Source organism: Anarrhichthys ocellatus, unplaced genomic scaffold (genome assembly GCF_004355925.1).
Source record: "Anarrhichthys ocellatus isolate YVR2014 unplaced genomic scaffold, GSC_Weel_1.0 scaffold7, whole genome shotgun sequence".
Classification (NCBI taxonomy): Eukaryota; Metazoa; Chordata; class Actinopteri; order Perciformes; family Anarhichadidae; genus Anarrhichthys; species Anarrhichthys ocellatus.
The window spans coordinates 11891291-11919210 of NW_022280037.1; the positions used below are offsets into that span (position 1 = coordinate 11891291).

The window sequence follows — 27920 nt, forward strand, 5'->3', positions numbered from 1 at the left end:
ACACACACACACACACACACACACACACACACACACACACACACACAGTTTGACTTTATTTATTTGATTCCCCCCTCTCCCCTTTTCTTCCTCTCCTTCATTTAGGTTAAGTGGCTTTATTTGTTCTTTCCCGACTGATTTTTAGGTTCACTGTTTAAAACCAATTAAATCAGCAGAGCCGCGGTGCAGTTTGAAGGAGGCTCTGACAGTCCGGAGGGAGAGCGGCAGTAATCACATGCCGTCTCATGTCGTCACAGTCCATTTGCTGGAGACGGATCGATTTACTCAAGGAACTTTAAATAATGCATCTACCGAGGAAATAACAACGGACTTAGAGAAAACATTACAGCAGTGAGCATGGAACTAGATGGATTTACAGTTTCTACTTTTAAAAGATGGTTCGCTGTGTATTCGACCATGAAGGCATTATTTTAATGACTTTTTTCTGCCCTTATATCCATCTTTAACTGACGTTTTGTTCAGATAAGTGAACATAAATTTAGGTGAGGTTTTTTTTCTTCAAAGCCTTCTTTGCGGAGCACACATGCACCACTGCTGTCTCCCTTTAGCCAAAAGCTATGACTGAAACATAAACATGAAAATGTTGTAACATCCCTTTACTGTGAAAAGAGATATAGCATGCAACTACTACCACCTGGTGGACAAAATGAGAATGGACATTAAGGTATGAACTGAAAGAGCTTCATTACCCATCATGCACACTTTCTGCACTGCAGATTCAAATGTTACTCATCAGGACACAACCACGTGGAATTTAGACTTTTTGTAAATACAATGTAAACAACTCCAACATAACATACTAGGGCTGAAACTAACTATTACGTTCATTCTCGATTTTTTGTTTTTGGCTATAAAATTTCAAAAATATACTGCAAAAATGGCCGTGGCAATTGAAATGAGATGGTGCCAAGTGGGACGGCCTTATCTCCTTTCCTTTGGTTCAATGATGGTGGACCCTATATGCTAAAGGAGATAAGAAAGGAAGCATTGAAGTAACTTTCCAAAACATTTAGAGACTTTGACCAGCTATGGATGTCACTTAAATACTTCCGGGCCATTTCATAGTTGTGAACCCTTCCTGAGCAAAACAGACTATTTGACTGCAGCTCGAATGTCCACTTTCACAGACTCACGGACTCGTTCCCACAGAGTCCGTGAGGGTTTAGGGCCGTCCCACTGTCACATCACCAAGTGCTTGACAGCTCTCTCGCAGACATCTTAAGCACTTCATTCACACTCTCAGAAATGCAGACTTTGCCTGAGGATATTACCCACAATTCATAGCTTTGTGACAAAACACAGATTTACCATGGGAAGCCTGGAGGCTTGAAGAGAAAAAAGGTAAACAAAGAGGACGGCACCTGGGTATTAAGCCTGGCCTATTCAATGTACACAGAAATATTAACATTAAGGATACAAGATGGTACATAAAAAACAATTTATTACACACCTGGTTTAATTCATTAACTATTTACTTTAATTTTGCTTCATGATGCTGTTTTGCAAAAAACTATTAAATCATTTATTTGACCATTTTACTTTTCCCGTAAGGAAAGAGCTGGAAGACGATCAGATCGGGCAGTAAAAAAAAAATAAAACAAAAACCCACAAGTGTACATATTTTGGCGTCATTAAACTTACGCGATATGTTAATGCAAATTGTTGTCCCATTTGTAATTATATCATTTCAAGCCTTTCACAGTCAACCAGTTACCAGGTAAGGTCAGAGAGGGTCCCAGAGATATTACGTTTACTATTCCATTTGACAACTTTTCCCCAACCTTTTTTGCTAGTTATGTATTCAAGTAAAGCGATGTCTAGTTGTGACGCCATATTTTAGGTGTCAGCGGTTTTAGAAGTTACAACTTTCGACCTCTAAACTTCTCACATTTTTAATATATTTGAGCTACAACTATTCAATTTTTGAGGCAAAGATTGGATATAATGCTTTATTACCCACGGGAGGGATCTTGACCCCCCTGGTTGGGAATCACTGACATAAGACAAAGAAAAGAAAATCAATTGGGAAACTGAAACTAGAGAAGTTAGCGAGTGTCCAAACATGTCCAAAAATGCGTATAATATCATAAAATCTGCATACTGTATTCCACCAGGCATTCAAAATGGGTAAAGAAAAATCACTGGTGCCAGCTAGCGCTTCAGAACACCAAACTGTGGCCAAAATGCAGCTTTTTCCCCTTAATTCACATTTAATTTATAGGCTTGAAGACCTGCTCGCACGTAAATGAACAACAGTCCGTCTCCATCCTCGTAAACGGTGAATCAGGATGAAAAAAAGAATAATCTCTGTAGGGAGGCAGCGTGAAGCCGTGGATAAACACTGAGGTCCCATCACTCTTGGTGAGGACAGACGAGAGTCCCTCAGCCTCCCAGGGGGCTTGTGAGGTGTAAACAGGGAGGGACAAGCAACAATGCCACAGTACGTATGACAACTCCTTTCTCATAAAAAACATCGGCTGAGACAAGTTGCGCCCTGAGTACATCTTAATTAGCCTGAAAAGAAGTGTTCACTGAAGTTCATACAACATACTGTAGATCCAGCATTCGTTAGCTGATCCTTACTATATACTAATGATGACAATGCAGCCTTCTGTGCAGAGCTCCCGGGAGTCAAGAAAAGCCGGAACACTACGCGTACTACTGTTAGTTAGTTCCTTCTTGAATAAACCATTGTATGAGAGCAAAGTATTGGAGTAAATGAGGTAAATATTGGACTTTTGGAACCAAAATCATTCCGCTGTAAAAAAAAAACCTGGAATATACTGCAAAAGCTGTTTAGAGAAGCATTTGAAATTGTGTGAGTTTTTGGAGCAGTAAAAATATTACACCATTAACTTTAACTGCATGAGAGACTCCGCGGCAACTTAACACAGAGTGTCACGCACATCTCCACTGACTGTAACATGGATTAGAAGTAGATTATGACACTTACAGTTTGGAGTTTTTTCAAAGGCGTTCTACGAGGTAGGCTACGTATCCATAGTCAGTGGATTACCTAAAGTAGAGGGCGGTCGGCACGTCCACCAGCATTGAAGTTAAGTTAAGTTATTTCCACCGCTGTACCTTGCAGTCAGGTAGCTCTTTCTATGGCCTCTTCAACCCACCAGACTCCTTTGACATAAACATTTCACCTCACAAACACAAGAGTTGCTGGTCTGCCGCTGCCTCGATCGATAGGTTTGTTTGTGCTACTGTGTGACTTTGTTGGATTCGAACTAACCCTTTAAAAACACCAAAGTCACCCAATAAACACAAACGAACCTACCGAACGAGGCGGCGGTAGACCAGCAACTCCCGTGTATTTCTCAAAGGAGTATTTTGGCTTTTGAAAAAAGCATAGATAGTAATGGCTTCCTGACGGCAAGGGACAGTGGAGAGAATATTCTAAATGAAGTGTACACTTAAAGTGATACTTTTAGGTGGCTAAAATATGTTTCGCTGTTGTTTCGGTCCACAGCAGTACTTTGCTTTGCTCCCGTTCCGGTACTCTGTTTCTCCAAACTGGGGGCGTGCTGACCGCCATCTAGTGTAGGCAATATACGGACTATGGACAAGTACCTCGTATCTATAGTGGAAGAAACGTCAGAAGCATTTCTTGAGTCACCCTTGAGTCAGTATTGTCACTTTGTGCAATGATGATATAAAAATGTCCATTTCACTGTTTATATAGAGAAATCTAAATATGTGAAATTAAACTACGTCACTAATAGTACACCTATGTTTCAAGGGGTGCACGCATTTGGAAAAATGTATAATTCTGTCATCTCTAATGTAAGATTTATAATGTATTACTGTGATTTCTGAACATGAAAACGATATATCCTGAAGCCAGAAAGACTTTGCTGAAGACCTTGGACATTGTGCACAGAAAGGTTTTCTTTAAAAACTGTGTTAATAAACTTAGTGAGTGAGCACAGCAACAACACCGGGAACACAAACATGAGGAAGGAGTTTTGTGATCCTTATTGTTTTCAGCTGTTCAGTTGGAGAAAAAACTGAAACCGACAGACCGTCTACACTGATTATCCCCTCACAGGCTTGTCAGATGCATCTGTATCGTCACTTGTTCACAAATAGGCGAGATAAAAGCAACAGTCAACAGCCAGAGTGAATCAGCAATGATTAACTAACAACCTTGACTCTGGTTTCACAAAAGAGAAATCCTTTTCTTTTCATGCAATCAACTTTTTCCTACTGTTGACATTTTCTGAAACACTGCAACTGATAAATCTTACCAGAGCCGACAGAATACTGCAACAATGAGATATAATGTGCAATTCTTCCCAAATCACAAATCAGTCCACGACTCATTCACTTCACAGCCAATTTAACGGTATGTTACAACTCTTTCCACATATTTAGTGATTCACAATAATGGTTTGGTGCATATTGTTCAACAAGCATTATTTTTGACTCAATGATCTCATGTTTGTGGCATCATCACTGTTCAGTTGGTGTGATCATGTGGGTGTTATGTAGGTTATGGTAGGAATACTGGTTATATGGAGGATATAGCCTCTCTGGCACTGCAACCAAAATACATTTCCAGAAATGTGTTATTTCCTCTTTTCTCATCTCTGAAGCCGGAATACACCGACTTCCTTTAGATGCCAGGCTTCTCTGCCAGGCTTCTTGGATATTTTTGGTGCGTTTCCTTCTCCTCAGCATCTCTTATTAGGGGCTAAATTGTCAGCATATTCTTCCCTCTCCGCCAGCTGTCTCGCCGCTTTTACTTTGCACCCTTTGCTTCAATAAAACACGAGTTGACAACGTGTCCTCCGTGTTACGCAATCTCGCTACAGCCAATAGCCTCGGTCGGGATGAACTGCGCCTCGTCTGGAATGTGAAGAGAAACAGATGAGTGGTTTTTTTTTGTGAGGGTTAAGTAAGGCAAAAATAAGCGAGAGGGATGACTTCGGCTCACTTCCTGGTTAGAGACGAGGAAGAGGCGCAAATCACCAAGTTTAATATGCCTCTATGAATCTGGACCTGGAACCAGGACCTTGGTTAAACACCAGGTCTGTTCTGTCTGGAACTGTCCATACTCTTATGAAGCCTACGAAAAGGCCACTCAAATTATGCATAAGGTGGATTGACACATTACATATGTAACTTCATCATGGAAAATACTTCACGTGTCATATATCCTGTCTGGTATCGCACACAAATCATATGGAATATGAAGTGCAACAATAGTCTCACTTATATTTCCTCGACCACTAGTGGCCATTCACCTTCCTCCGAGAGAATCATTTCGTTCTACTATAAATTACACACGTCTAACGTTTCTAATTTCACAATAATCTTTTTGTGAATGCCGAATAAACCCACGTTTGGTTTCTCCCCAGCGGGGTAAAGTAGATACTGTAGTAGTTGTAGTAAATGTAGCAGTGGTGGAAAGTAACGGAGGGCATGTACAGAAGTATTTGTACTTAAGTACCATTTGAATGGCTTATTTTCATTTTCTACAACTCTTCTAGCGTTCAAATGGAAATGTTACTTCTATAGCCTTGGGCTAAATTTCAGATGTAACACATGACTACTGTTTACATTCTAGAATTTCAAACTGTTCACTTTAGCCCAGTTTCACACCGGCAACTTTTAGCCCTTTTAGTAAGCTTTCGGGAGATAACCCCGCCAGCCCATAGGCTACAATTGGGGTTAGCCCACTTTGGCATTTGCCAAAACGGTGCCAATGTGAAAGCTTTCTTAGCCTCATGCTAACAGCTGCCTGTGTGAAAACCCCTTACGAGCTCTCGGTAACAGTCAATGCCACATAATGAAATGGTTTTTCTACCCAATTAAAGTCCTGCTTCAAAGTTTGACATTTGAAATTTGTTATTAACATAATTTCCTTGCATACAAACCAGTGGTGGAAGTATTGAGATCCTTTATTTGGATAAAAGTAACAATAACAACCACATCATAAAATACAACACTACAAGTAAAAGTCCTGCATTAAAAAAACTACTAAGTGAGTAACAAAAAAAAGTATGTAACTATTTTCAGCTAAATGTACTTAAAGTACCAATTGTTCAGTAAAATGTTCCCCGTCAGTGTTTTACTATAATATATGATGTTTTTGGATTACTGCTGCCTTATTGTGTATGTTGTATTTTACTGCTGTAGATGATCACAGTTGAGCTCATTTGAACTCCTTTACACACTGTTGGGTAGTTTAATCTTCAGCGATGCATCATATTCTATAAGATCATCATAAGTTTGCAGCGTCGCTGTCCTGTGAGAACCACGTATCTCTAAAAAGTCCACTTTTCATCAGCTCAGAAAAACAACCAGCTTTGTGGTGATGTATTTTCCAGCTGATCCGAGAGGCTTTTTAAGTAGTTTATTAAGTTCAAGAAGTAGGGGAATTTTCTCAACCCAAAAAGGATCACTTCCTCCTTCAGTTAATCACAAATGTTCAAATGTCCAAATCTGGAGAGACGTGGTTTCACTGGACAGGAAGGGGAGGGAACAACTGTAATCTGAAATGTAACAAAAACTGTCAGACAAATGTAGAGAAGTCAAAAAAAGTCAAATATTTGCCTGGAAATACTCAAGTAAAGTACACGTTTCCCAAATGTAGACTGCAGTGCAGTACTCGAGTACATGTAGCCTACCTAGTTACATTCCATCACTGATAAAGCGTACTTAAGAAGGTAAACAAAACAAACCCCTCACTCACTGGATGGCTACACGCATGCGCAAACTGATTTCCTGGTGCCTCTTCAGTTATCCAGCGCGTCAACTATCTTGGTGACATATGTATTATCTTTGATCACCTAACGACCCAAAGATAATCTACTCGGTTGTTGATTATTTACGCATGTACCTTTAAAGCCAGACACCTTTCTGTAGGCCTACACGTTACCGGTAACCGCTCTCGTGGGAAGGTGAACGAGGCGGACGTTAAATCGGTAACCGTTGCTACATACATGTAGCATCGTGCACACTCCCTAAACTGTTGCGTAATGCGACTCGGTCGTTAGAAATAGTAGAAGTGAAACAGTTGTTTTAACTTACCAGCGGATCCGCCGGCGATAATCTGATGAGACGCTTCCCGGAGCATGCTCTGCGGCTTTTTGGTTGTCATCTTTAAAAAAATGTTTCCTATCAAAACAAAGGCATGTAAGAAACCCCCGTTACAAGTAATGCTCTGTTCGTTGTAGCCTAGCGTGAGCTCACACATGTCTCTGGTTAACCGCGTGCATTAACACGCGACCTACCCGTGCTGCTGCTGCTGCTGCTCGGTAGAGAGGCGGCTGTGTTGTCTCGTCTTCAGGCTCCAGTGAAGTGTCTCTGCTGTGGCTGCAGCCCACGTAGGAGAAAGCGCAGCCGTGATGTCTCTCCCGGGTGCTCTCGGGCTAGGCTAATGTGGAATCAATTACAAGCACACACACACACACGCACACACACACACAACTGCTGTTTCAGATCGACCCTCCCATCGCCTCACAGCCGCGAAGTGTCTGAATATTGTAAATACACACTGGATGAACCCTGACCCGCTGTAATTAAGTGTTTGATATCCATCAAATATTGATAGACAATGGACTTTCATTACAGCAGATTATATAAAACAATGACAAGCATCTGAATAATGACTTTTCATGTAACTGGTATTTGCTCTTGAACAACATCTCTAAAAATGGCTGACAGGGTCGTCAGGTTTGCATAAGTGAGAAGCACGGTATGAGGCCCCTACCTAAACCAGATACAAGCATTGTCCCCCATCTCACTAGATGATGTAATGTGAGTCCCGTGTTCTAAAGAAACTATTCAAATGATGTGTTAGATCAGAGAGGTGTATAGTAGGACTGTCACTCCTATTTAAATCACGTCCTAAAACACAGTCGGTCATGCTGTACTTTGACATGTGACACCACAAACATATATATATATATATATATATAAAAGTGATGTTTCAGTAGCTTTTTTCATGTGTTTATACGTAGCTGGAATACAGTATCACAACTGGAACAAACAGTTAACGGGATAATTAAAGGGTCACCTCATCTGCGATAAAACATTACAAGACTCATTGTATGTGAGAGGTTAATAAGAGCTTTGACATGCTGAAGTTTGGTCAGTCGAGAGAACTCATGAATTATGATGCAGACTCAATACGACACTAAGCACAATGCGATTGTCAGCGTTTGTATAGAATTCCTGTTCAAAATACAGTTAAAATTAAATTATTAGTCAGTTCATTCGATTAGATTTAGTAAACCTTCAGAGAGTTAATTGATAATCAAATAAGTCTTGTTATTTTAAAGCAAACATGACAAACACACCGGCTCCTCTCTCATGAAGATGCTTCAGTGATGGAAAGTAACAAAGTGCATTTACTCAAATACTCTACTACTTGTACTAGTATTTCCCGTTTATCTTAACACTATCAATCTATTAATACAGTCATTTTACATGAGAAGGAACAATGGACATTAGTTATGAGCACTTCATGTTTGTGCCATATTTAGCCACACAGGCTCATTTTTATCTGCAGTCTCTGGCAGGTTGACGGCATTAAAATAATTCATACCACAGCAGCACATCAGCAAAGACACATATGAAGCTGTTACAATCGGCTCCACCTCCACCAACTACACCAGTAAATGCACATGTATGTAATAATAACCATCCAGTAATGTATATATTATGATATTAAACAGAATATCTTGAGGTTTTTGACTGTTGGTCAATATCAAGCAATTACTAGTAATGTAAAGGAAATCTTCACTATATATTTATACTAAAAAACAAATTCATAGAGAATAATGGGCAGATTAATCGACAATAAAATCAATTGTTAGTTGCAGCCCTGGAATATAGTATTACAGCCATATGGAGGAAGCATGTATTAGAATAAACACCAGGCTTTTATTATTTAGAATAAGTTTTAAACTATGCACACACATCTCTGTACACACCCTCAGGTATATATTTAGTTTTTTTACTTCATGCCTCTCATATAGCGTACATAATGGTACAGTCAGCCAGTATAATAAGGATTTACAGTTAGGGTAACAAAATGACCATCTGTCCAACTACACTGGAATCTTTTACCCTAAATTAAATTTGATTTAAACTTTTATAAAGCATGTGGCCTGAGCCATTTAGTGCAACACGGAAAAATAAGAGGAGTTATTATATTTTCTCTTTTGATGAGCAATGATGGCATGCAGAAGTTCAGCGGTGAGCCCTATAACGAGCATTTCATTTTGTAAAAGAGCAGCTTTGGAACAACAGGAGCTTCAGACGAGCTATAAAAACGTGGGATTTACAGCATGTATTTTGGCAGGAAAATGCCATTACCACTTTGGATAAGAAGAAGCAGAACAGCTTCCACCCCAACAACCTCGACTCCAGTAAAACATGTCGACTGGGCAGCATGTGGACAACCAGCACAGAGGCTAAGTGTATAGTTTATGGATGTGTTGGATGAGAGAAGAAGGTTTTTAGGAACAAAAACAGTGTTCTTCTTTTCCAAGAGTAACGTATGCATTTTGTCAGTGTTGCATGAATCCTGTGTTTCCTGAATAGATTACACTTACAGGCAAAACCAATTAAATGTGCTGCTCCAGCACAAGAAAATTATTGATGCGTTCAAGCACAGCCGTTATTTTGAGACTTTCAAGATTTGAAGGACTATAAAAACACTTTTTGTATCACAGAGAAGCTAATTAAGAGACGAAACAGCAGAAATCATCTGGGTTTTCATGAGATTTATACCTGCTAAACAAATACTTAAGGTACCAGTGGTGGAAAAAGTATTCAGTTCCTTAAGTAAGAGTAGTAATACCACGCCATAATGCCACTTCCATTACAAGTAAAAGTACTGCATTCAACATTTAAATGAAGTTTAAGTATAGACGTATTATTGGAAAAAAGTACTTTAAATTAATAAAAGTAAAAGTACACATGATGTATTATTATTGATTCTGAACACACTTTAATCACAAACTTCCACTGTGGACCATAATTATATTGAACAAGAATGTATTTAATATGTAAATTTGCATTAATTAGTTATATACAGTATGTCATTATTTGAAAAAAAACGCATAAATATATTGATTTCAATTATCAAAAGTGGAAGCAGAGTTGAAGCTCTTCGTATATTGTGTATGCCCTTAGTTTCTTTACACCACAGTAAGGTATAAAATAGATTCAATTAAGATATAAAGAAGCACGCAGGAACACAGGATTGTACCGTTTATTCTATTATCACACAGACAATCATCAAGACACCATCTTTCAAACACATTCTAGTACAGATAACCAAACATACTCTGCTCTTAAATTACTCTGCTACATAAAGGAAACTGTAAGTTTTCCAATATAAACGTGACAGTTGTGGAAAACTTTACCCTTTTAAGCGAAAACAGAAAATTTGGGGAGTAAAAATAAATAACTAATATAGACACAAGCAAGACAGTGGTTTGATCCAAAACAGTTCAAGTCTTTTTCATTGTATTTGTCCTCTCCTTTTGTAGTTATTAAACACTGAATGACCTGATTATGAATACACTGTGTGTGTAATATGTTGTTAGATGACCATCAGCAACATGAACACAGGAACACTGTATGTTTAATGCATCTGTGAAACTTAAGCAGTCTGTCACTGTTATACACCTTTCCTACCCCATTGTGTTATTGTGTACCTCAGTAACATCACATCGATAGCAGATCACGTACTTCACTTTTATTTGGCCTGCGTTAGGGTCGATAGGTGAGCTAAATATTAATTATCTTTGAAAAACAAAAGGACTACAAAAGGGGGTCAAAACTGTCCTGCACCCTTTTTATCAGGAAAACCAAATTGTATCAGGGCAGAGTTGAAACGATTAGTTAGTTCATTTTTTAAGCACAATTTAGTGGTTCCAGCTGCTCAAATGCAAATATTTGCTCTCTTTTTAGAAGCTTCGATGATATTAAACTTAAAGTTACTACAAGGAACTTTCATTTTGTGTTGATTTTGGCACTCTTGTGGACAAACGTGGTAGTGTTTCAGAGGAGCCGATTCCCTTTAGAAAACCTCTCATTTTACTGCAGCAGGGTCTGGGAGTCTGCCCCGCTCAGCCCTGGTTCTGGTTCTGGTTCTCCCCTGCATCCCTTCCCTCCAGCGGGCCCAGCAATACAGCCTGGGCCTCCAGCAGCCAGGTGTCAGTGTTTGCTCGCAGCGGGGAACGGCGGATCAGCGAGGCGAAGTTCTGCGCTTGGCCGGAGGAAGACGAAGGCTGGCAATGAGCTCTCCTCCTCCCTGTTTCCCCCTCAGGCTGCAGGTCGTAGAATCTGGGTCTGTCCGCGGCGAGCTGGAGGCCCAGCTGGAGTCTGAGCTGAGGAGTTTCTGGTGAACCTGCATGATTTCATCAGATTTTGCACGGAATCTGACCCGATGGCAACGATGACAAGCATAAAGAATAACTATATAGAATGACGTTTTCTCACTGATGGTTTGTTTAGTTATGTAGGTCATATAGAGGCATCAGTATTCAATTGAGAAGGTTTCATAACCAGTTAAAAGTTCCTCACAGTAACTTTAATATTTTGGGGGTTTTGGACTGTTATATGTATGTCAACTGTTCTATTTTCTGACATGTTATGGGCCAAGCAATTCATCATTTCATTTAGAAAATAATCATCAGATTAATCTATAATGAAAGTAATTGTTCATTGCCGCTCTAAATTAGAGTCATATTAGATGTGGATTATATCAAATTAAGATGCTAGAAAGTATCACATGCCATACCATTCCCTTTCTAATTGCACAGTGCCCCATGAAGGGATTCAAATGCTGGTTCATTGTCAATTACGAGTGATCATTCGTGGTAAAAAAAGACAGCGACACACAGCACTGGATTCCAGTCAAACCAGCTCTCAGAAGGCAACAGGTTATGACAGAAAAACTGGAAAACATGAATGTTAGAATGAAGGCAAAGATCTGAGCAGCAGCCAGCGACTAAAAGGATCACACTGCAGGTCGTAAATGTGTCCTCAGACCACTTCTGTATTTCAAAAATACAATTTCCAAGCCTTAAATCTAAATAGAGCAGAGTTGAAACACTCTTTTGTTGTAGAAATAAATAGTCTAACAAGACCTGATCCTGACATTTCTAAATCTAAATCTTCATAAAAAAGAAAAAATAATCTCCTTGTACCTGTTGCGTAAAAATGTAAAACCCGGACATGCAACCCAACGCACTCCACGTGGAACGTCTGTCATCAAGCCTCCCTGTAGTTAAACGGTGTTGTTTCTTGCACACTTCACAGTAGTGTGGGGCCCTTGGTGGTGTAGTTCATCGCGGGGAAGTGTTTGCCGTCTACGTCCCAGTGGCCGAGGGGCTGGAGCGAGGCGGACGGGAGGCTGGGGCTCCAGTGGTTGATGTAGCTAGCCATGAGCAGAGTCAGCTCCAGTATCTGAGACAAGAGATCAGGCTTTAACATCATGATATCATGTTTCATTTGATTCTGGGGAGCCGGAGGCCCAGAGTGGCTCACAGAAGACATGAAAACCTGAGACGCCCCAAAACGATCCGCTTATCGAGGATGGAGTTACTCTCATTAGCTTCACCCACAGTTGTAACAGGACTGAGTGCTCCATTGAGGTTTCTGCACTTGAAATAAGAGGAACAACCTGTTTTCTCCATCAGCTCTCGGTGGTGAGGGTATGTAGAAACAGGAGAACGTGAATAAGCTCAACTTTCCTTCCTTATCGTCAGAGCTCCTTTATACGACTTCAACACCGTGAACATTCGATCCATCTACCCACATTTCCTTTACGCCTCAGCTGCTGGTGGTTTACATCAGTGGTTGCCGTTTTGACACAGCCCTATCAGATGAAGTCCACCACCCCACCTTCAACACCAACTGTTATTCAGTGGTGCAATATATTGGTTGGGACTGATGATCTACGAGCGCAGTTGGCCCCCTTTACAGTCTGCCTGAAGGTAACAGCTCGTAGGCACTAAATGCGTGATGGGATGCCTCTCTAGTAACGTACTCATGACACTTACCTTTGGTTTCGCCATCGCAAAGACCAGCTTCTCCACGCTCCTCTTCCCGACTCCAGGCTCCCTCTGCTGGCTTGTCACCACCATAAAATCATCACGGCAGCCACCGAAGGTAATCACAGACTGGTAGGAGTGTGTGACCAGTGTGTGCTGAAGAATGAGAGCATTGCCAGTGTGAAAACATGGAACACGCTCAGATTCTATTGCTGGTACCAAAATAGAGCGTGGAATTATTTTGGGAAATCGTTTTTGGTTTTGGCTTTTTTTTTTTTGAAGGGCAAATTGAGTGTAAAGAAGCATGACTTTTCACTTTGTTTTCTCTCTCTCCCTCTCTCTCTCTCTCTCCGACGTTCATGAAAGCGCACGAGCAGCACCGCCCGCCAGACCAAGAATGAAATGGATCTGCAAGGGCCGCTGAAAATTACAGAGCCCAAGCTAACGTGGTTTCCATGTTGGAACGGCTGTCTGTCAGGGTCAAGAATGGAAAATCGGAGAATGGCCATTTTATTTTCCTGCGGATTTCTGGTGTTTGAAACACCACAGAATAGAAATCATTCCAGACCAGCGGGTCGACAAAGCTCTGCAGCTGTGGCCCACCACTGCACTTGTAAAGAGGGACGTCACTGTTTGAGCTATATACTTGTTCTAGATAAACATGGATCTCTGTTGGTGTAACAACACAAGGCAGAGACAGTGTTGATGGAGGCATTTGTTTGAAACTCACCATTGCATAGTCCAGCACACACAATCCATCTTCATTGACTGCCAGCCACACCTGGCTCTGCTCAACAGGAGAGGGGGGGAGCGGCTGTGGACAGAGGAAACAAAGAGAGGTCGTATTTCAGGTGTGACGTAAACATTGCAGCTTCCTCTCTGGGTCTTCTTCGTGGTCTAAGACTGGTCCTGCCTGGGCTTGAAAGCTTCATGGATGGGGCTCGTTAGGGTTCAAGCGCTCATATCTAGAGAGCATGCTTGTTTTCAATAAGACTTCAAATCAAGTACGTAATGTAACCTGCATCCTGCATGAAGTTGTACAGAGTGTAACATTAAACGCAAAACAAGGAGAGAAGTGGACTTTTTTTTCTTACCTTTGCGCTGAAGAGTTTGGCCCCAAATAGGGGCCATTTGCGGGCCACAGTTAGGTATATTCTCACACACTCGGGTGCACTGCACCCACGTAGCATAGACCACTTAGTGGCCAGACGCTCAGTAAGATCCCTGAGAGGAGAAGGGGAACATCGGTTAAAGTTTAAATCTCATCTGTATAGCAAACAAGAACATCCTGCCGTATTTGTGTCTGATCAGTTCATGGCAAAATGCCATCACTATGTTTGTCAGACCTTATTTATACATCAAAGAAATGTGTATGAGGACATAAGGTTCTCGGGTTCAAGATTTCAAAAAAATCTTTAAAAAAATTAATTTTCACAACAGCAGTGTCTTTGTTTTACCTGAGCTGCTCTGAGCTGCAGTCCTGTTTGTAGCGTTTGGGGTAGAAGCGCTCTAAGGCCTGCAGGAGAGTCAGCTGAGATTTAGGCTGAGGGGAGCCAGTAGGAGAGGAGGCAGCTGGTCTCTCCAAGTCACCATGTTCAACCTGGAAGAGGGTTAGAAAGAGAAAGAGGAGGTTAAAAACATAGCAATCCTTGCTGACGGTGAGTATTTTGAATCCTATAAATTGAGATGATCTTTACAGACCTGTGCCATGAGGGCGGCCACCTCGAGAGCCAGCTCTTTGTTCACAGGGAAGTGGCCTTGCTGAACCTCGTCATTCAGCTGGTACGCCAGCAGGAGGCGCTCTCGGTCCGTCTCTCCTTTCACCTGGGATCTGAAACACAACCTGTGAATGCACAAATGGAAGAAAAAAGAAGTCGTCATGATTTTCCTGGTAGAGGCTGGAATCACGAACACACAGATTCCCAAAACACGCATCACATCACCATCTATTATTGTGTGATGCAGGTTGAGACAAATGTCCGTGACCACGTAATGACAGATAATGAGGTAATGTGTGTTTTTGCAGAGCCCAGATGTGACGATAGAAATCCTACCTGCTTTTGTATGTTAGACGCACTATCCGTGTCCCCTCGTTTTTCCCAGGATGCAGCTCCTTTAGGGCCTGCTCCCACTTGGAAATGACATCACAGATCTGTCAAAAGGGATACAAGTCAGTCTCCAGTCAGACGAGTAGTCGTTATTGTATCTATAGAGACAAACGTCCTGCATGCTGTTCCAGCTGTTCGACAGAGTTATAAATGCGGTGCGTTCACTTTATTTGGTGGGCTGGTTAAACTTAATGGTTTCAGTTTCAGTAACCAGAATGAAAACCAAGTGGAAACACCACTTTTATCATGATTGAGTGGAATTATATTACAGGGTAAAGACTGCATCTAAAAAATCCAAAAGTCACCAAAATGTTTGGACAAACTTAATTTGTCAAAATAATCTTTAACTGCCAACTGTTGATCCCCTAAAATATAAAGTAACGTGAGACAAATGATATGAATAAATGCACCACAAAAGCCTCGGTGGTGTGTGGAGGTTTTCTTCCATCCACTTATGTTCAGTGACCCAGACTCTTACCTTGGCAGACGGCTGCAGGCAGCGCTCCAGGTCTTTGCCAGACGGATCATCAGTGAAGAGTGCAAACCCAGACAGCTGAGGCCTCCTCACGCAGATCCTCTGATTCAGCGTATTGAGGAACTCTTCCACTGTGGTGGAGCCGTCGAAACCCACCACCTACGTGAGGAAAAAGAAGAAAAAAAGGACACGTCTCATTCTCATTGATGAGGAGCACCGGGAACCAGAACCAGCCATTGTCGTCCTGCCTTTCCAGTCTAAACTGCGCCACCTATTAGCGAGAAAAGTAACCGCAGCAGCAGATTAGAACTGCAGACGCAAGGGGGATTTTTGTTTCAAGTCCCAGTGAGATAATAAAATGTGATCCAGGAAGTCCAGTTTGAGAAATAGATCCATGAGATCGAGGGCTCGTTGGCGCCAAAACGCTTATGAAACAGGATTTTGCAACTCTGGAAAGTTACAACGAAGGCAGTGATTTTATCGTCTATCAGGATGATCTCAAAGCAAACACTAGAAATACAGAGTTCATGTTTTAAAAAGTATTCTGATTGTATATATTTCAATAGCAAATCCCCGCCAAAAGACGTTTTTTGTGTTTTTGGCACTGGCCCTGCAGGTGACACTAAATATTGAGGCAGTTGTTGTTGTTGTTTTTGCCTGGCAACATCAACATGTCTCTTCACATCTGCAGGAATAAACTGATGCTGCCGTTAGTTCCCTTCCCTCTAGGCAGAGCATGTTGGAATGTGTAGAACATAATACACACACATTCCCTCCCTTAAGCTGAGTGAGTTGCAGAGAAATTCGCTGATTTGACGATTTGCTTCTAAAAAGAGGACGGTGTAACGGTGTCTACTCATCAATAAGACATGATTATAAAAGGTAGATGCAGCTAGAGTTAGAAATTGTCTTTGCATTTCAAGACAGTCACCACAAAGACAGCAACAGCGTGTTGTGCTTTTGTGTTACCTGGTAGGTGTTGTTCATGAAGTGGACTGGGATGCTGAATGGCAGCGAATGGTGGTAGGGGTTCCTCAGCAGGATGGAGACGATCTCCATACGGGAAGGTTTGGCCTCCCGCTCTCCATTCTGCACTGTTCTCTCCATAGACCTCTGACAGTACACTGCATACTTCCCCACCTCACTCCTGTGCGGGACAAAAGGGGGATAAAGATGTAAACAATGCACAAAAACTGTCTCAGATCTGATCATAGTTAGTCATGTATCAGCTACAGGCTCTGGGCACCTCACCTCGGGTCAGCATTGCGTTGCAGGTACTGTCTCAGGTACCAAAGGAAATGTTGTTGAGGAAGGAACAGAGCCACACACAGAGACAACAGCTGCCAGCACTACAGGAAGAAAAACCTTTATTAGGATCGTATTTTATGCATACTTTTTTAAAACTTGCGCCAAGAATGCAGCTTCACATTCCGAGTTAACGACCCCGGGTTTCTCATGGTAATGTGTTTAACCACTTTGCGCTTCACATGCATCTGTTTTGTCCTCCGTGTGCACCAGGCTGACCTGTGTCAGGGAGTAGTTGTGTGGCGTCCGGCGGTTGGTCTGCTTGATCAGCTGACAGTACACCTCATTCTGCAGCTCCGGGTGGGTCAGGCACACTTGCAATGCATTCTGGGCCAGAGAGGTGTGGTAGTCGACAGACGGAGACTCGACCAGCACGTTGATGAAGAGCTGACAGGACTGCAGAGAAGGAAAGACTTCTGCCATTAACTTCTACTGCATTACCAGCAGGTGGAGGCAAACACACAGCAAACTACAAATTCATCTCTGGGATTTCTCCTCTCTCATTTGTTCTCTTGTCTGAGACAGTTGTCTTAAATCTTTTGTCTTAAATCATAGACTGTATATAAGAAGTACACACAGTATGTCCATGGGTTTTTGCACCGCCGTTTTGAACCCTTGAGTTTGGCATTTTGGCCGTCACCTTCTTGGTTTTTGGTCGTCGCCAGCTTGGCTTTTTGCAAAGTACAGCCAAACGCTGAATAAGACATTTTTAGACAGTTAAAATGTTAGTCCTTAACTTTCATGAAGTGAAAACACACTGTGAACGGGTTAAAGTTGTAAGACGAGAATGTGTACAACTCCCTGATCAGACAATGCTGTGGTAGCGACCTGTCAATCACAAGGTAGCCACGCCCCTAAAGCATACCCTGCTTTATGGTCTATTTGACTCTAAATGGGACTATAATTTACTAAATGAACATCATGCTGTAATGAAGAAGACTCTATGAAATCTGACTTCTTTTTGCAACCAGATGAGACGCCCCCTTATGGCCATTAGAAAGAATGCAGGTTTAGGGCACTTCCTTTTCAGACTCTTCAGGCTTCAACCAATTTAACAGTTTTCATCAGCCTTGTCAGATTCATTAATACTTCAAAGGCAGGAAGTAGAGCGTAGACTTGAAAAGCGTGTCACTTCCATTCACTCTGTTTCTTTGTGTGTTTTGTGACAGTTTTTTAGGGCTGGCTGCTCAAAGAGAGGGCCGATCCATTCAACTTTCTATCCCTTAGTGCAGTGACTGTAGTGGAGGGGGCGTCTGGGTGGGCGCACTGCAGGGCTACAGAGTTGAAAAGAGAGGAAAAGGATCTTCCTACAAGGTCCCCGTTCTGCTCTGATCCCATTTCTCCTCCCCCGTGTCGTGGCTTCCATTTCCATTGCTGCCACTCTCCGAAGGCCCTGACCTCCCATGTCTCGTCTTTAAAGGGGACGCCTTCCACACTGGCTGTAAACTAGAGGAACGGTTAGCCTCAATCAGAGCAGATAATCAAGGCCATTATCTCTCTTCCACACTTTTAATGAGCTGGGGCCCTCATCCTCGAGCCTTTGATCTGGTTTAGAAGCAGGAGGGAAGAGGGGAAGAGGGGAAGAGGGCCACAGAGCGTATCCAGGAGTGGGAGGGGATAATGGGGGGACAAACTGGAGTAGGACGGATGATGCCTTGAACAGACCCTCGCAGTGAGAGCTGCACAGAAAAGGAAAGATTTGGAGAAAGGGATGAAAGGAAGCGGAGACGAGTAAATGGAAACAGAACCAGAGGGACAGAAAGAAGGGTGAGAGGAGGAGACACTGACCTTGAAAAGCTTGAGAGCTTCTGTCTGCAGAGCTTCAGAGGGCAGAGTGGTGAGAGGCGAACGCAGACCCTCCTTACAGAAGCTCAAGGCCTCGCTCCTCCACAAGGCAGAGTCTGGGAAAAGAAGAAGCACACACACACACACACACACACACACACATACAGAAACCCACGCGAACACATGCACGCACACACAAACAAGATAGAGTTTCAAAACCGTAATGACTCAACGGCTGACAGTTATTCACACACAGTGCTCCAGTCGTAAACACAGTCTGCAGAGTGGATTAAGGCCGTCAGACACTGGATCAAAATAACACGTAGCATGCTACTGAGTAAAGTTGTATCCACTTATAGAGAGACTTAGCAAGCCTCCAGTTTGTAACACTCACAGTCGTTCTACTGTGAGTGTTACAAACACATCTCCAGTGTTGTCAACAAAGAACGAGCATTGTTCATGTACTTTGCAACAATAAATATGAAATATGACATTTTTGTGTCACCAGCCATAGCTACCACTGAGGACACTGAGGTTGTGTCAGAAGGTATTTTTTGTGTAAATTTGTGGGACTTTTAGGCCAACGCAAAATAACTTTTAATTAAAGAATCGCTGTCCTTTTACTTCTCATTCAACAAAATATTAAAAACATCTCACCGCATCAGTGTTAAATAGACCTTTGTCTGAATAAAATACAGTGTAAAAGTTGAGACATTTTTTCAGATTCAAATGAGAAAACATTTGAGCAAATATATCAGATATGTACTGTATATCAACTGTCAATACACTCGATTCCTGGAAGTTCAGAGAAGGCTTAAAACAGCATTTAGATGTTCATAAAATTCACAAAAAGTAGTTAACTAAATAAATAAAATATGAATCAACCAAATGATAAAAGAAGAGAGGATGTGGGGGTTGCATTATGGGAATTTGGACCTCAGTATTTCTAAAATCCTGTCGACAGCGCTGCTTTATTGTGTTAAGCTGAATATTTTGGACAAAAACAAGTAACTTTGATATGTAATTAGTTACTTCTAAATGACATAAGAGCGCAAAGTATCATATTCAATTGAAAAATGTCTTCTTTGTGCAGTTCAGCACAAAGTACATTTGTAGTCAATTGTAATAAAAACATTATAATAATGCAGTTACTAATGACGCCTCTTTGCTGTAGAACAGGGATTTTCTCACCTGGGTCTCCCTCTGCATCAAGGAGTTTACCAATGAGCTGCTCGCACTCTGTGCCCACTTTGAAATATGCACAGCTGCCCGCTGCCACAGTCAGGTGATACAGCCATGCATCCTGTGTAGAAACATGTGCAAACACAAATGAATGAATCCCAAATCTGAGGATAAACATGAAAACATTTATCAATTACATGAATATGTCACATTACCTTCTCCTGCTTGGTGCCGATGAGCATGTAAGTAGGACTCTGGTCTCTTGGTTGGACCACCAGGGTGCAGTGGGAGGAGAGGAAACCTCGACTGCCTGCCTCGTAGTCCTCATCTGAATCACAGGAGCGATCCACTTCCTTTACCGAGGCCTCCCGCATCTGCAGCTGACCCAGAGGCAACTGAGGGAAAAGAAGTAAATCAGCAAACAGGGAGCCAAACAAAAGATGGTGATAACTAGTTAAAGATTTATGTGTGTTCAATGACAAAACAAAACTACTGAATTGACATAATTACACCGTCTTTTTCTTGCCTAAGCAACATCTGTAAGCAGCCATCCTCTATTTGTGAAAAGCATATCATTGTGTAGGAAGGAGCCTGTATTTGTGAGGCGGTAATAATCACAGACAAAAGACAACATTAAAAGCAGGCGAGGGCATGTTGGGAGAAGGGAGTCTTGTTAACCTTGTCTTCCTGATTACGATAGTAGTAGAAGACTTTTCCAACCAGGGAACACCACACCAGCTTAGAGTGTCCATGTTTGACCTGAAACAAGAAGACAACGGCGTAGAAAGTATCAGGACAATGTTCCAAGACTATCGGGCTGTTTTTCAAATAAAACCGTAGCAGGACTATACTTTGTATTCTTTGTTTTTTAAAAGCTTGACAGATGTCAGTCAGGGAATTTCTACAGCTGACCAGCAGATGTCCCAAGAGTGTGCAGGTAAGTTTGCAAATCATTATTTATTTATTTTTTTCACAGTAAAGAGACTTCTGTCAAATGTTAACAGTCATTCCGCGCTGTGATTCTGCTGCTGCTGCTGATAATTACACATTACTTTCTGCGACAGACTTCTTTCAGAGACTTTCAGAAATGTGAATGAAGCAATGATTTCACTGAAGGATGCCGTCGACACAAAGCCAGCTGTGCATCCCTTAAATAGGGGTCACCGGGGTTAACAGCCCCCGTCTGGACTGAGATCACGTCATAACTTGCAGATCAAAGACGACGGATTTGGCGTTTGGTGAGAGGACACGGGCTGTCAGTCATCAGTCAGAGACCCATCACACACACCCGTCAGATGTTTAAGTGTCTTAACTCCAGCAACAGACGACGGGCCTAGGCTAAGGAAAGGTAGAGAATAGAGGAGGGTTTGAAGGGAAGGAGCTCTCAAGCATTCCAGCAGCTCGGCCTCACTGCCGTGTCCCGACGTGAAGGAGGTTTTCAAGAATCTACTTCAAGTGCTCCGTCAAACCCTCCCCACCCCCGTGGGTCTATATCTGTCCGAAAGAGGACATTTAGCCTGAAAATCTATCATTTCTGGCATCCTCATCGGGGGGAAAGCCTGGCTTGTCTATACCTCTTGCATCTATGCAAGGGAAGCGGGGTAGGGGTGTAAGGCTACTTCACATGCAAGTTAAACAGCTACAAAATGAGGTGCATTGTTTCAGTAAATACAAACATGCAAACAAAACACAAAAAGTTGAATTATTTCTATAGGACTGTTTGTGTGACTCCAGATGTAATAGAAACTTGAGCTGAAACAATGAATCAATTAGTAAAACGGTAGAAAATATTTTTAGTTTTCTAAAAAAACTGAAATTTAACAAATTAACAGAAGAAAAATCGTCAGATTATAAAAATAATCATTAGTTGGAGGCCTAATAAAATATTAAAGCATTGAGCATTATACTCCTGTAAAGTAATAACTATGGAGGTTTTGTTTGTTGTATTTGCAAAATGTCACGAATATTTAATACTATACAGAAATACTTTCTTACTGAGAGATATGTGAGAAGATTAATACCATACTAATACTTTGCCAGCTGTTTAAGTCTTCATGCTAAGTGAGCTAATTGTCTCCTAGCCGTATAGCTTCACATTTAGCTTACAGACATACTGATGTAGTCGAGTAAGCAAAAATAAGTTTTCAGGTTATTGACCTGATCTACCACTTCTTCTATCTCCTGACCTTTGTAAGCCAACCCCTCACGGTGGGCTTGGCGGTGGTCTCCACAGTAACCGGGCTGCTGGCCTGGACTTTGAGTATGTTCTGCAGGACCCTGATCCACTCCTCCAGGATGTTGGGTGAGTCGGCGGTCAGATAGAAGGTCTTCTTCTCTGTAATCAGCTGATTAGACGAAAAAAGGGAAGAAATATGGGAAAAATGCTAAGCCGAGCCCGACTGAGATAGCATCATCGTGTCAGAGGAGATCAGAATCAGCTGCCGAAGAGCCAGGAAAGCATTCCAGACCAATGCTATACCTGACGTCATTTTAAGCTGCTTCTCTGGCATGCAGCAGTAACACTCTATGCTGATGCAGTGCTATAATAAGAGAGAGTGTGTGTAGCTGCATCTGCCCTCTAACAACTGTTTTTCTAATTTTCTTTCAAGTCCAGGTTTTGAATTTAAAAAGATGTGCTACCATTTCAATTCCTTACATAGCCTGTAGACAGTGTGCAGCGTAAATAAGAGTAATACTCTCCTTCTTACACAAAGTGAAGCACTGTTTGAATCCTTTGCCAAGAACATCAGACATGTTTACCACTCACTTGAAACGTCTGCGCTCCTTCGCCACGCACTATACGGCAGGACGAGTTCAGCTCAATCTGACCCTGAGGTTTCCTGATCACGTCACTCTGTAGAAAAACACACAAGAATCTTCATTTCTGTCAGAAACTATAATCACAAATGCCATCACAAAGTTTTACTGCGGTAACGTACATCTTTTTATAATCCAGACTGACAACCCTGCTAGTGACGAGGTGTTAAGATGGTGCTCGTGCCTTCGACTGCAGCCATCTTGCACGCAAACTTTTGAAATATTCGTGCAATGTTTTCTGTGCAGACAGCAAAACCTTAGAAGGAAGCAGGCGGGCAGGCTCTCACTCACAGGAGATTTGTAGTAGAGGATCTCTCCATTCCTCAGGATGAACCAGCGGCGTTTCCAGGCTTTCACCTGACTGCCCATCTTCAGCAGGTACCCCGACTTCTCCAGCATCTCCTACAGACACAAACAGCACAGGAGTCATTTAAACACAACTGACTGACTCATACAGGATTTGACTAATTCCTTATCATTACATTTTGTCTGTAGAGACTATAAAAACGCAGGACTCCACTCACAGGCCCGGTGCTCTCGCAGGAATAGGAGGACGTTCGCTGGACTTTATGTTCCGGTTCGGAGTAGTCGCTGTCCAGGGAGTAGGCGTCAGGAGGAATGGCATAATCACTCTCTGAGCTGATGGAGGACATGGACACACCTGGGGAAACAGTTGATTGAGAGCCAGCAAGCAACAGGAGGTTCAAGGTTCAAAGCAGAAGGCTCTTAAATGGGCAACCCAGACTCTGAGATCACCGTTTGATCTCATCAGTACGTTGTGTTCAATGTATTCAAGCAGGTATTTTGCATTGAGTGGTGACTATCTGTAGCCACTGAGTGTTTTCCCTTAAGCTGCATCACCTACTTCTACTTCAGTTAATGATTTCTGATGTTTCTGTGTACTTTCCGTACTTACAATGCAGCTTCTCGCAGCTGCATACCATTCTGGTGAGCAGACAAGCCGCTGCCTTTGGTAAATGTTGGGGCAGAATGGTGCTACGCCGCACATTTATCATAAATCCTTTTTTTAGTGTTGCTGTACATTGACAACCCTAAGTACCACAGTACATGCTAATACTCTGGTCCTACCTTTAGGCTGATTAAACAGTGGAACCAAAATGCATGGACTATCTTAAAGTTGTGTTGTCAGCAAGTTTGTCCTGAGATTATGACATTTTAGATGTACATGGTTTTCACTGTCCTGTCTGCGCTGTAATGCGTCGTCTTCACCTCTCTTGACGGCACGCGGGCTCCCCGGGACGCTGCCCTTCTTGTCCGGGAACACTGTGGAGGTCCGTAAACTGGCCAGAGAGCTGCTGTCGTCCTCAGACCCAGAGTCGTCATCAGGAAGAGGTACACTGCTGATCTGAGTGGCTTTCTAAAAAAAAACAAAAAACCCCACACATTTGAAAGAGTAGTGAAAAATAAAACACCACCTAATTTAATGCCAGTTCAAATGATAACTAGTTTGATGTTTATCTGACAAGCTGCGTCAAAAGTGAAGCACAGTAATAAGAAGTAAACTTTCACTCACCCCTTTCAGTGTGGTATAGACTGGTACATTGATATTCTTATAGATCAACTGGGGGAACGGACCTGCCGCTGGGTATTGGGGTAAGTTGGAACCTGCAAACATACACAGGAAGTGAATTTAGAATTTATTTGACACAATGTTTATTTAATTATGGACATGTAGATGGAGGGCCAATGCAACATTTATATCATTTAGATTATGTCACTTTTACTTAACAGCTGCCACAAATGACAGTTACAGAAAAATGCCAACGCTAGAACATGCTGTAACAGTAGCACAGTAGAGCAAGCTGAATACGCTGAGTAAGCTATGACTTCATCCACAACAGCCACTTGGCATTCAGCTTCATCTCCCTGGAAGTCAGGAAATTCAATAGTCGTAGTGCTGTCAAACCTCGCTGTCTGCATCCTGACAAAATGGATGATGTCGGGACAGAAAGCAAAGCAGTAATTACGCCCATTGTAATCGCAGCTGATTAAAAAGCAACCACTCTAAACCTCACCGGTGTTACGCTCTTCCTCGGCTCTTTAAAAAAAGAACAGGGAAGAGGAGCTCACACCTGTACAGGTGTGTGGAGCCCGTGGGCCAGAGGAAGTGACATCAAAGGTGGCAATGACAGATCCAAACCAACCACACAGCTCCACAGCAGCTTTAGCATCGGCTGAATGACGTGTCACCTCACAGTAATGACTCATCCTCTACACCCCCCAGGCTCATGCAGACAGACAGGCACACACAGACGCTGCCGCTGTCTTCCTCTCTGCATCACACTGAATATCAATGGATGTAGAAGAACAGCGGATGTTAGTGAAGAAGGAGAGGATGGCTAGTTTTCTGCAGGGCGCTCACCTCGTCCGGGGCCCCTGGCTCCAGGACCGGCCTCTGATACTCTCATTCCTGACTTTGCCACAGCGTAGATCCGGCTCTCCTGCAGAGAGAACAAATTCAGGAATATTCCTCTTCACTCCACTCAAACATTCATTATAAACACCTTTAGACAGTACAACAAGTTGGCATTGAGATGTTTGCTGTTCACATTATTAAATGAATAGTTTGACATTTTCAGGAATGCACTTATTTGCCAAGAGTTCGATGAAGTTACACTGCTAGCAGCTGGTTAGCTTAGCTTAGCACAAGGACTTAAAACAGGGAAACAGCTAGTCTGACTTGGCAACTGGTCAAAAAAAATAGTCACATAAATAGCCCGCCGGAAAATGTTGGTTTTACACTTCAGTTTGTGTGCAGATTAAACAAACCAGATATAACATGTAAATTATGATTTTAGCTAACTGTTTCCCTCCGTTTCCATTCTTTGTGCTAAGCTACGCTAACCAACTGCTGGTGGTAGCTTCATGTTTACCATACAGACATGAGATTGGTATCATCCCTTATCTAATTCTCCACAAGAAAACAAATAAGCGTATTTTCCCAAAATGTCAAACTATTCCTCCAATGGTTTTAAAGAGTCCTGGGCCTTGGGAAGTAATTGAATCGAAAAAGATGATGGATCCAATAGAATTGCTCGTGCTTGTAGGTAGGACTTTAACAGCATAAAATAAGAGAGGGAGCAGGAGTTGACTAGATAATACTGGTCTCTCATACCCATGAAGGGAAGCGGTGTAATGGGGGCGTTGGTGGTGGATCTAGCTGCTCCAGTTCTTCTGGTAGTCCCACTAAGGAGACTCCATTCCGGTATGGCTCCTCTGACCCCGAACCCTCCACCACGCCGTCCATGCTGTCAGGAAGCCCATCGTCAATGTCTGTTTCTTCCACGACCTGCGAGAAGGGCGAGGTGGCGGTGCCTGTGCTCTTGAGGGTGGAGGAAGTGGAGGACGGGGTCATGATGTCTATGTTAACGTTGAGGTGGTGGAGTCTGTCCAGGCTGGGCTGCGGCTGGCTGTAATGCTTCTTGACCAGCTGGATGCTGTCTCTCGGGGTGAGCGGAGTCCGTACTTTGGGGAGCGTCATGCTGGTGCCTGACTGGTGAACTGAAGGATTCGGGAAGGGGTTGTTAGTGGAGGGGGAGCGCGACAGGTGCGGGCTTTTGGGCGTTATCCTGAGGGACGACTCCAAGGAGCTCGGTCCGTGGGCCATCTCGTAGGCTGAGGAGGAAGAAGAGGAGGAAGAGGACGAGTGAAGGCACTGGGAGCGGAACTTGCTGTTGAGCTCATCGGAGGAGTTGTCTCTGTCAGAGCACCCTGACAGACCCTCTGGGCCCACTGGGAGCTCTGGTCCACTTATGGAAACTGGGCTGCTGGGACCCTCCCTGCTCCGACCCTGAGAGAGAGCATCACGGGCTCCAAGGTCTCCGAGACAAATCCCCTTACTGGACTGTTCAGGAGCCCTTTTCACATCTGAGGAGACAAATTATTAACAATTGAGGAAGCCTTCATACCACATAGGAAAACAATGAACCGCATTTTTGCTTCGCAGTCCATTCAATAAAAAAGCAGAATTTCCCCCCCACATGTTGCCACTTTATTTATATTTCTTTAAGTTTGCCACTTATTTAAACTAATGACAAACATGTTAAAAACATGCCAAAAGTTATAATTCACAATAATGTATATAATATAAACACACTATCCCAGTAGTTTTAGAAATAATGGTTGCAGACTGGATACTGGTGGGGCTACCAATCCGTCCATCACTGCCGGTTCTGTTCCAGTTACGTGATCAACCAGACTTGAATTAAGGAACACGGTCTTTGCTTCAAAAGCTTCCTGCTTCCCATCCCAAGATAATACAAATGAAGCTCACCTGTCTGCGAGGTCTTGTTATTAGAGGCGGCCGCCCTGGGACCTGCCTGTCTCCAGCTGTCATCTTGGGCAGGTGGAGTGCCGGGGCAGCTGGGAGGAAACAGCGGACTGCCGGGTACCAGGTGGGTATCCATTACAGGGGAGGTGGCAGGAGATCCAGAGGATGCAGGTTTCTCTAAGAGAGCTGGAGCAGAAAGACACCACCAGTAACTCAGCCTCTTTCCCACTGGAGCTCTGGCAATACACTCTATCAGATACAGTAATTCCCTACTTGTCTACACGACCTTTTACTGTTCTACTGCAGACAAAATACTTATACGATACTGATAATATTATGATCAAGAAATACAATGCAATGCCTGAATATAGCAATGTATACATTAATGTAAATCAAATCATTACATCTACTTTATGAATTCTAATCTGATGCTGAACTACTGGCTACATGTACATCACTCATTTTAATGTATTAAACTGTAAATTAATTAGTTGTATTAATTTAACATTAATGTTGGATTGTAATAATCAATGTTTACTTTCTTAAATAAACTAGTGAGAAATAGATGAGAAAGCTAAAAGAGGAAACATTTTGTTTGTAAATGCAGCACTTCATGAAAATCATCCAAAGAAAAAGTGCAGTATCTGCATTTTTTGGGGATATTTAGTAGGAACTGTAGCAACGATTTGTTTTGGGGATAAAATAATAAGCCTAAAAAGACATGAAATAAGACATTGTTTACATTACAGCCTTTAATTCGTTTTAAATGTCATTGCTTCTGTTGGTATTCACCTTGCAGTTTGTCCTGCAGCAACATTATCTGTTCTGTCTGCTTCAGGTTGGCCATTTTCAGCTGCTGGTTCTCTTGCTCCATCTGCAGAAAAACCACATATACATATATATATATA

The 27920-nt window shown here is 42.4% G+C and overlaps 2 protein-coding genes across 3 annotated transcripts in view; both read right to left on the bottom strand.

Moving 5' to 3' along the window:
* The window catches only part of slc25a21 (solute carrier family 25 member 21), an 80442-nt gene extending 72949 nt beyond the window's left edge, over nucleotides 1-7493 (bottom strand). The window contains exons 1-2 of one of the 2 annotated variants that reach the window (XM_031847808.1): nucleotides 7269-7493; nucleotides 7066-7152 (exon numbers count right to left, since the gene is read on the bottom strand). In XM_031847808.1, coding sequence (XP_031703668.1) covers nucleotides 7066-7135 — 70 coding nt within the window. In that variant the 5' untranslated portion in view covers nucleotides 7136-7152; nucleotides 7269-7493. Of the gene's footprint in view, nucleotides 1-7065; nucleotides 7244-7268 lie in introns of those variants that run through there. The other variant, XM_031847807.1, reaches the window with a different exon arrangement.
* Nucleotides 7494-11132: 3639 nt separating this feature from the next.
* The window catches only part of plekhh1 (pleckstrin homology domain containing, family H (with MyTH4 domain) member 1), a 25806-nt gene continuing 9018 nt past the window's right edge, over nucleotides 11133-27920 (bottom strand). The window contains exons 5-29 of the mRNA XM_031847953.1: nucleotides 27805-27886; nucleotides 27016-27198; nucleotides 25858-26609; nucleotides 25105-25183; nucleotides 24256-24347; nucleotides 23952-24099; nucleotides 23246-23382; nucleotides 23013-23123; nucleotides 22672-22758; nucleotides 22091-22249; nucleotides 20583-20663; nucleotides 20120-20299; nucleotides 19914-20025; nucleotides 18726-18838; nucleotides 17157-17333; nucleotides 16884-16981; nucleotides 16602-16779; nucleotides 15636-15791; nucleotides 15104-15201; nucleotides 14751-14892; nucleotides 14507-14649; nucleotides 14144-14273; nucleotides 13780-13863; nucleotides 13059-13205; nucleotides 11133-12462 (exon numbers count right to left, since the gene is read on the bottom strand). Coding sequence (XP_031703813.1) covers nucleotides 12310-12462; nucleotides 13059-13205; nucleotides 13780-13863; nucleotides 14144-14273; nucleotides 14507-14649; nucleotides 14751-14892; nucleotides 15104-15201; nucleotides 15636-15791; nucleotides 16602-16779; nucleotides 16884-16981; nucleotides 17157-17333; nucleotides 18726-18838; nucleotides 19914-20025; nucleotides 20120-20299; nucleotides 20583-20663; nucleotides 22091-22249; nucleotides 22672-22758; nucleotides 23013-23123; nucleotides 23246-23382; nucleotides 23952-24099; nucleotides 24256-24347; nucleotides 25105-25183; nucleotides 25858-26609; nucleotides 27016-27198; nucleotides 27805-27886 — 3822 coding nt within the window. The 3' untranslated portion in view covers nucleotides 11133-12309. The remainder of the gene's footprint in view (nucleotides 12463-13058; nucleotides 13206-13779; nucleotides 13864-14143; nucleotides 14274-14506; nucleotides 14650-14750; nucleotides 14893-15103; nucleotides 15202-15635; nucleotides 15792-16601; nucleotides 16780-16883; nucleotides 16982-17156; nucleotides 17334-18725; nucleotides 18839-19913; nucleotides 20026-20119; nucleotides 20300-20582; nucleotides 20664-22090; nucleotides 22250-22671; nucleotides 22759-23012; nucleotides 23124-23245; nucleotides 23383-23951; nucleotides 24100-24255; nucleotides 24348-25104; nucleotides 25184-25857; nucleotides 26610-27015; nucleotides 27199-27804; nucleotides 27887-27920) is intronic.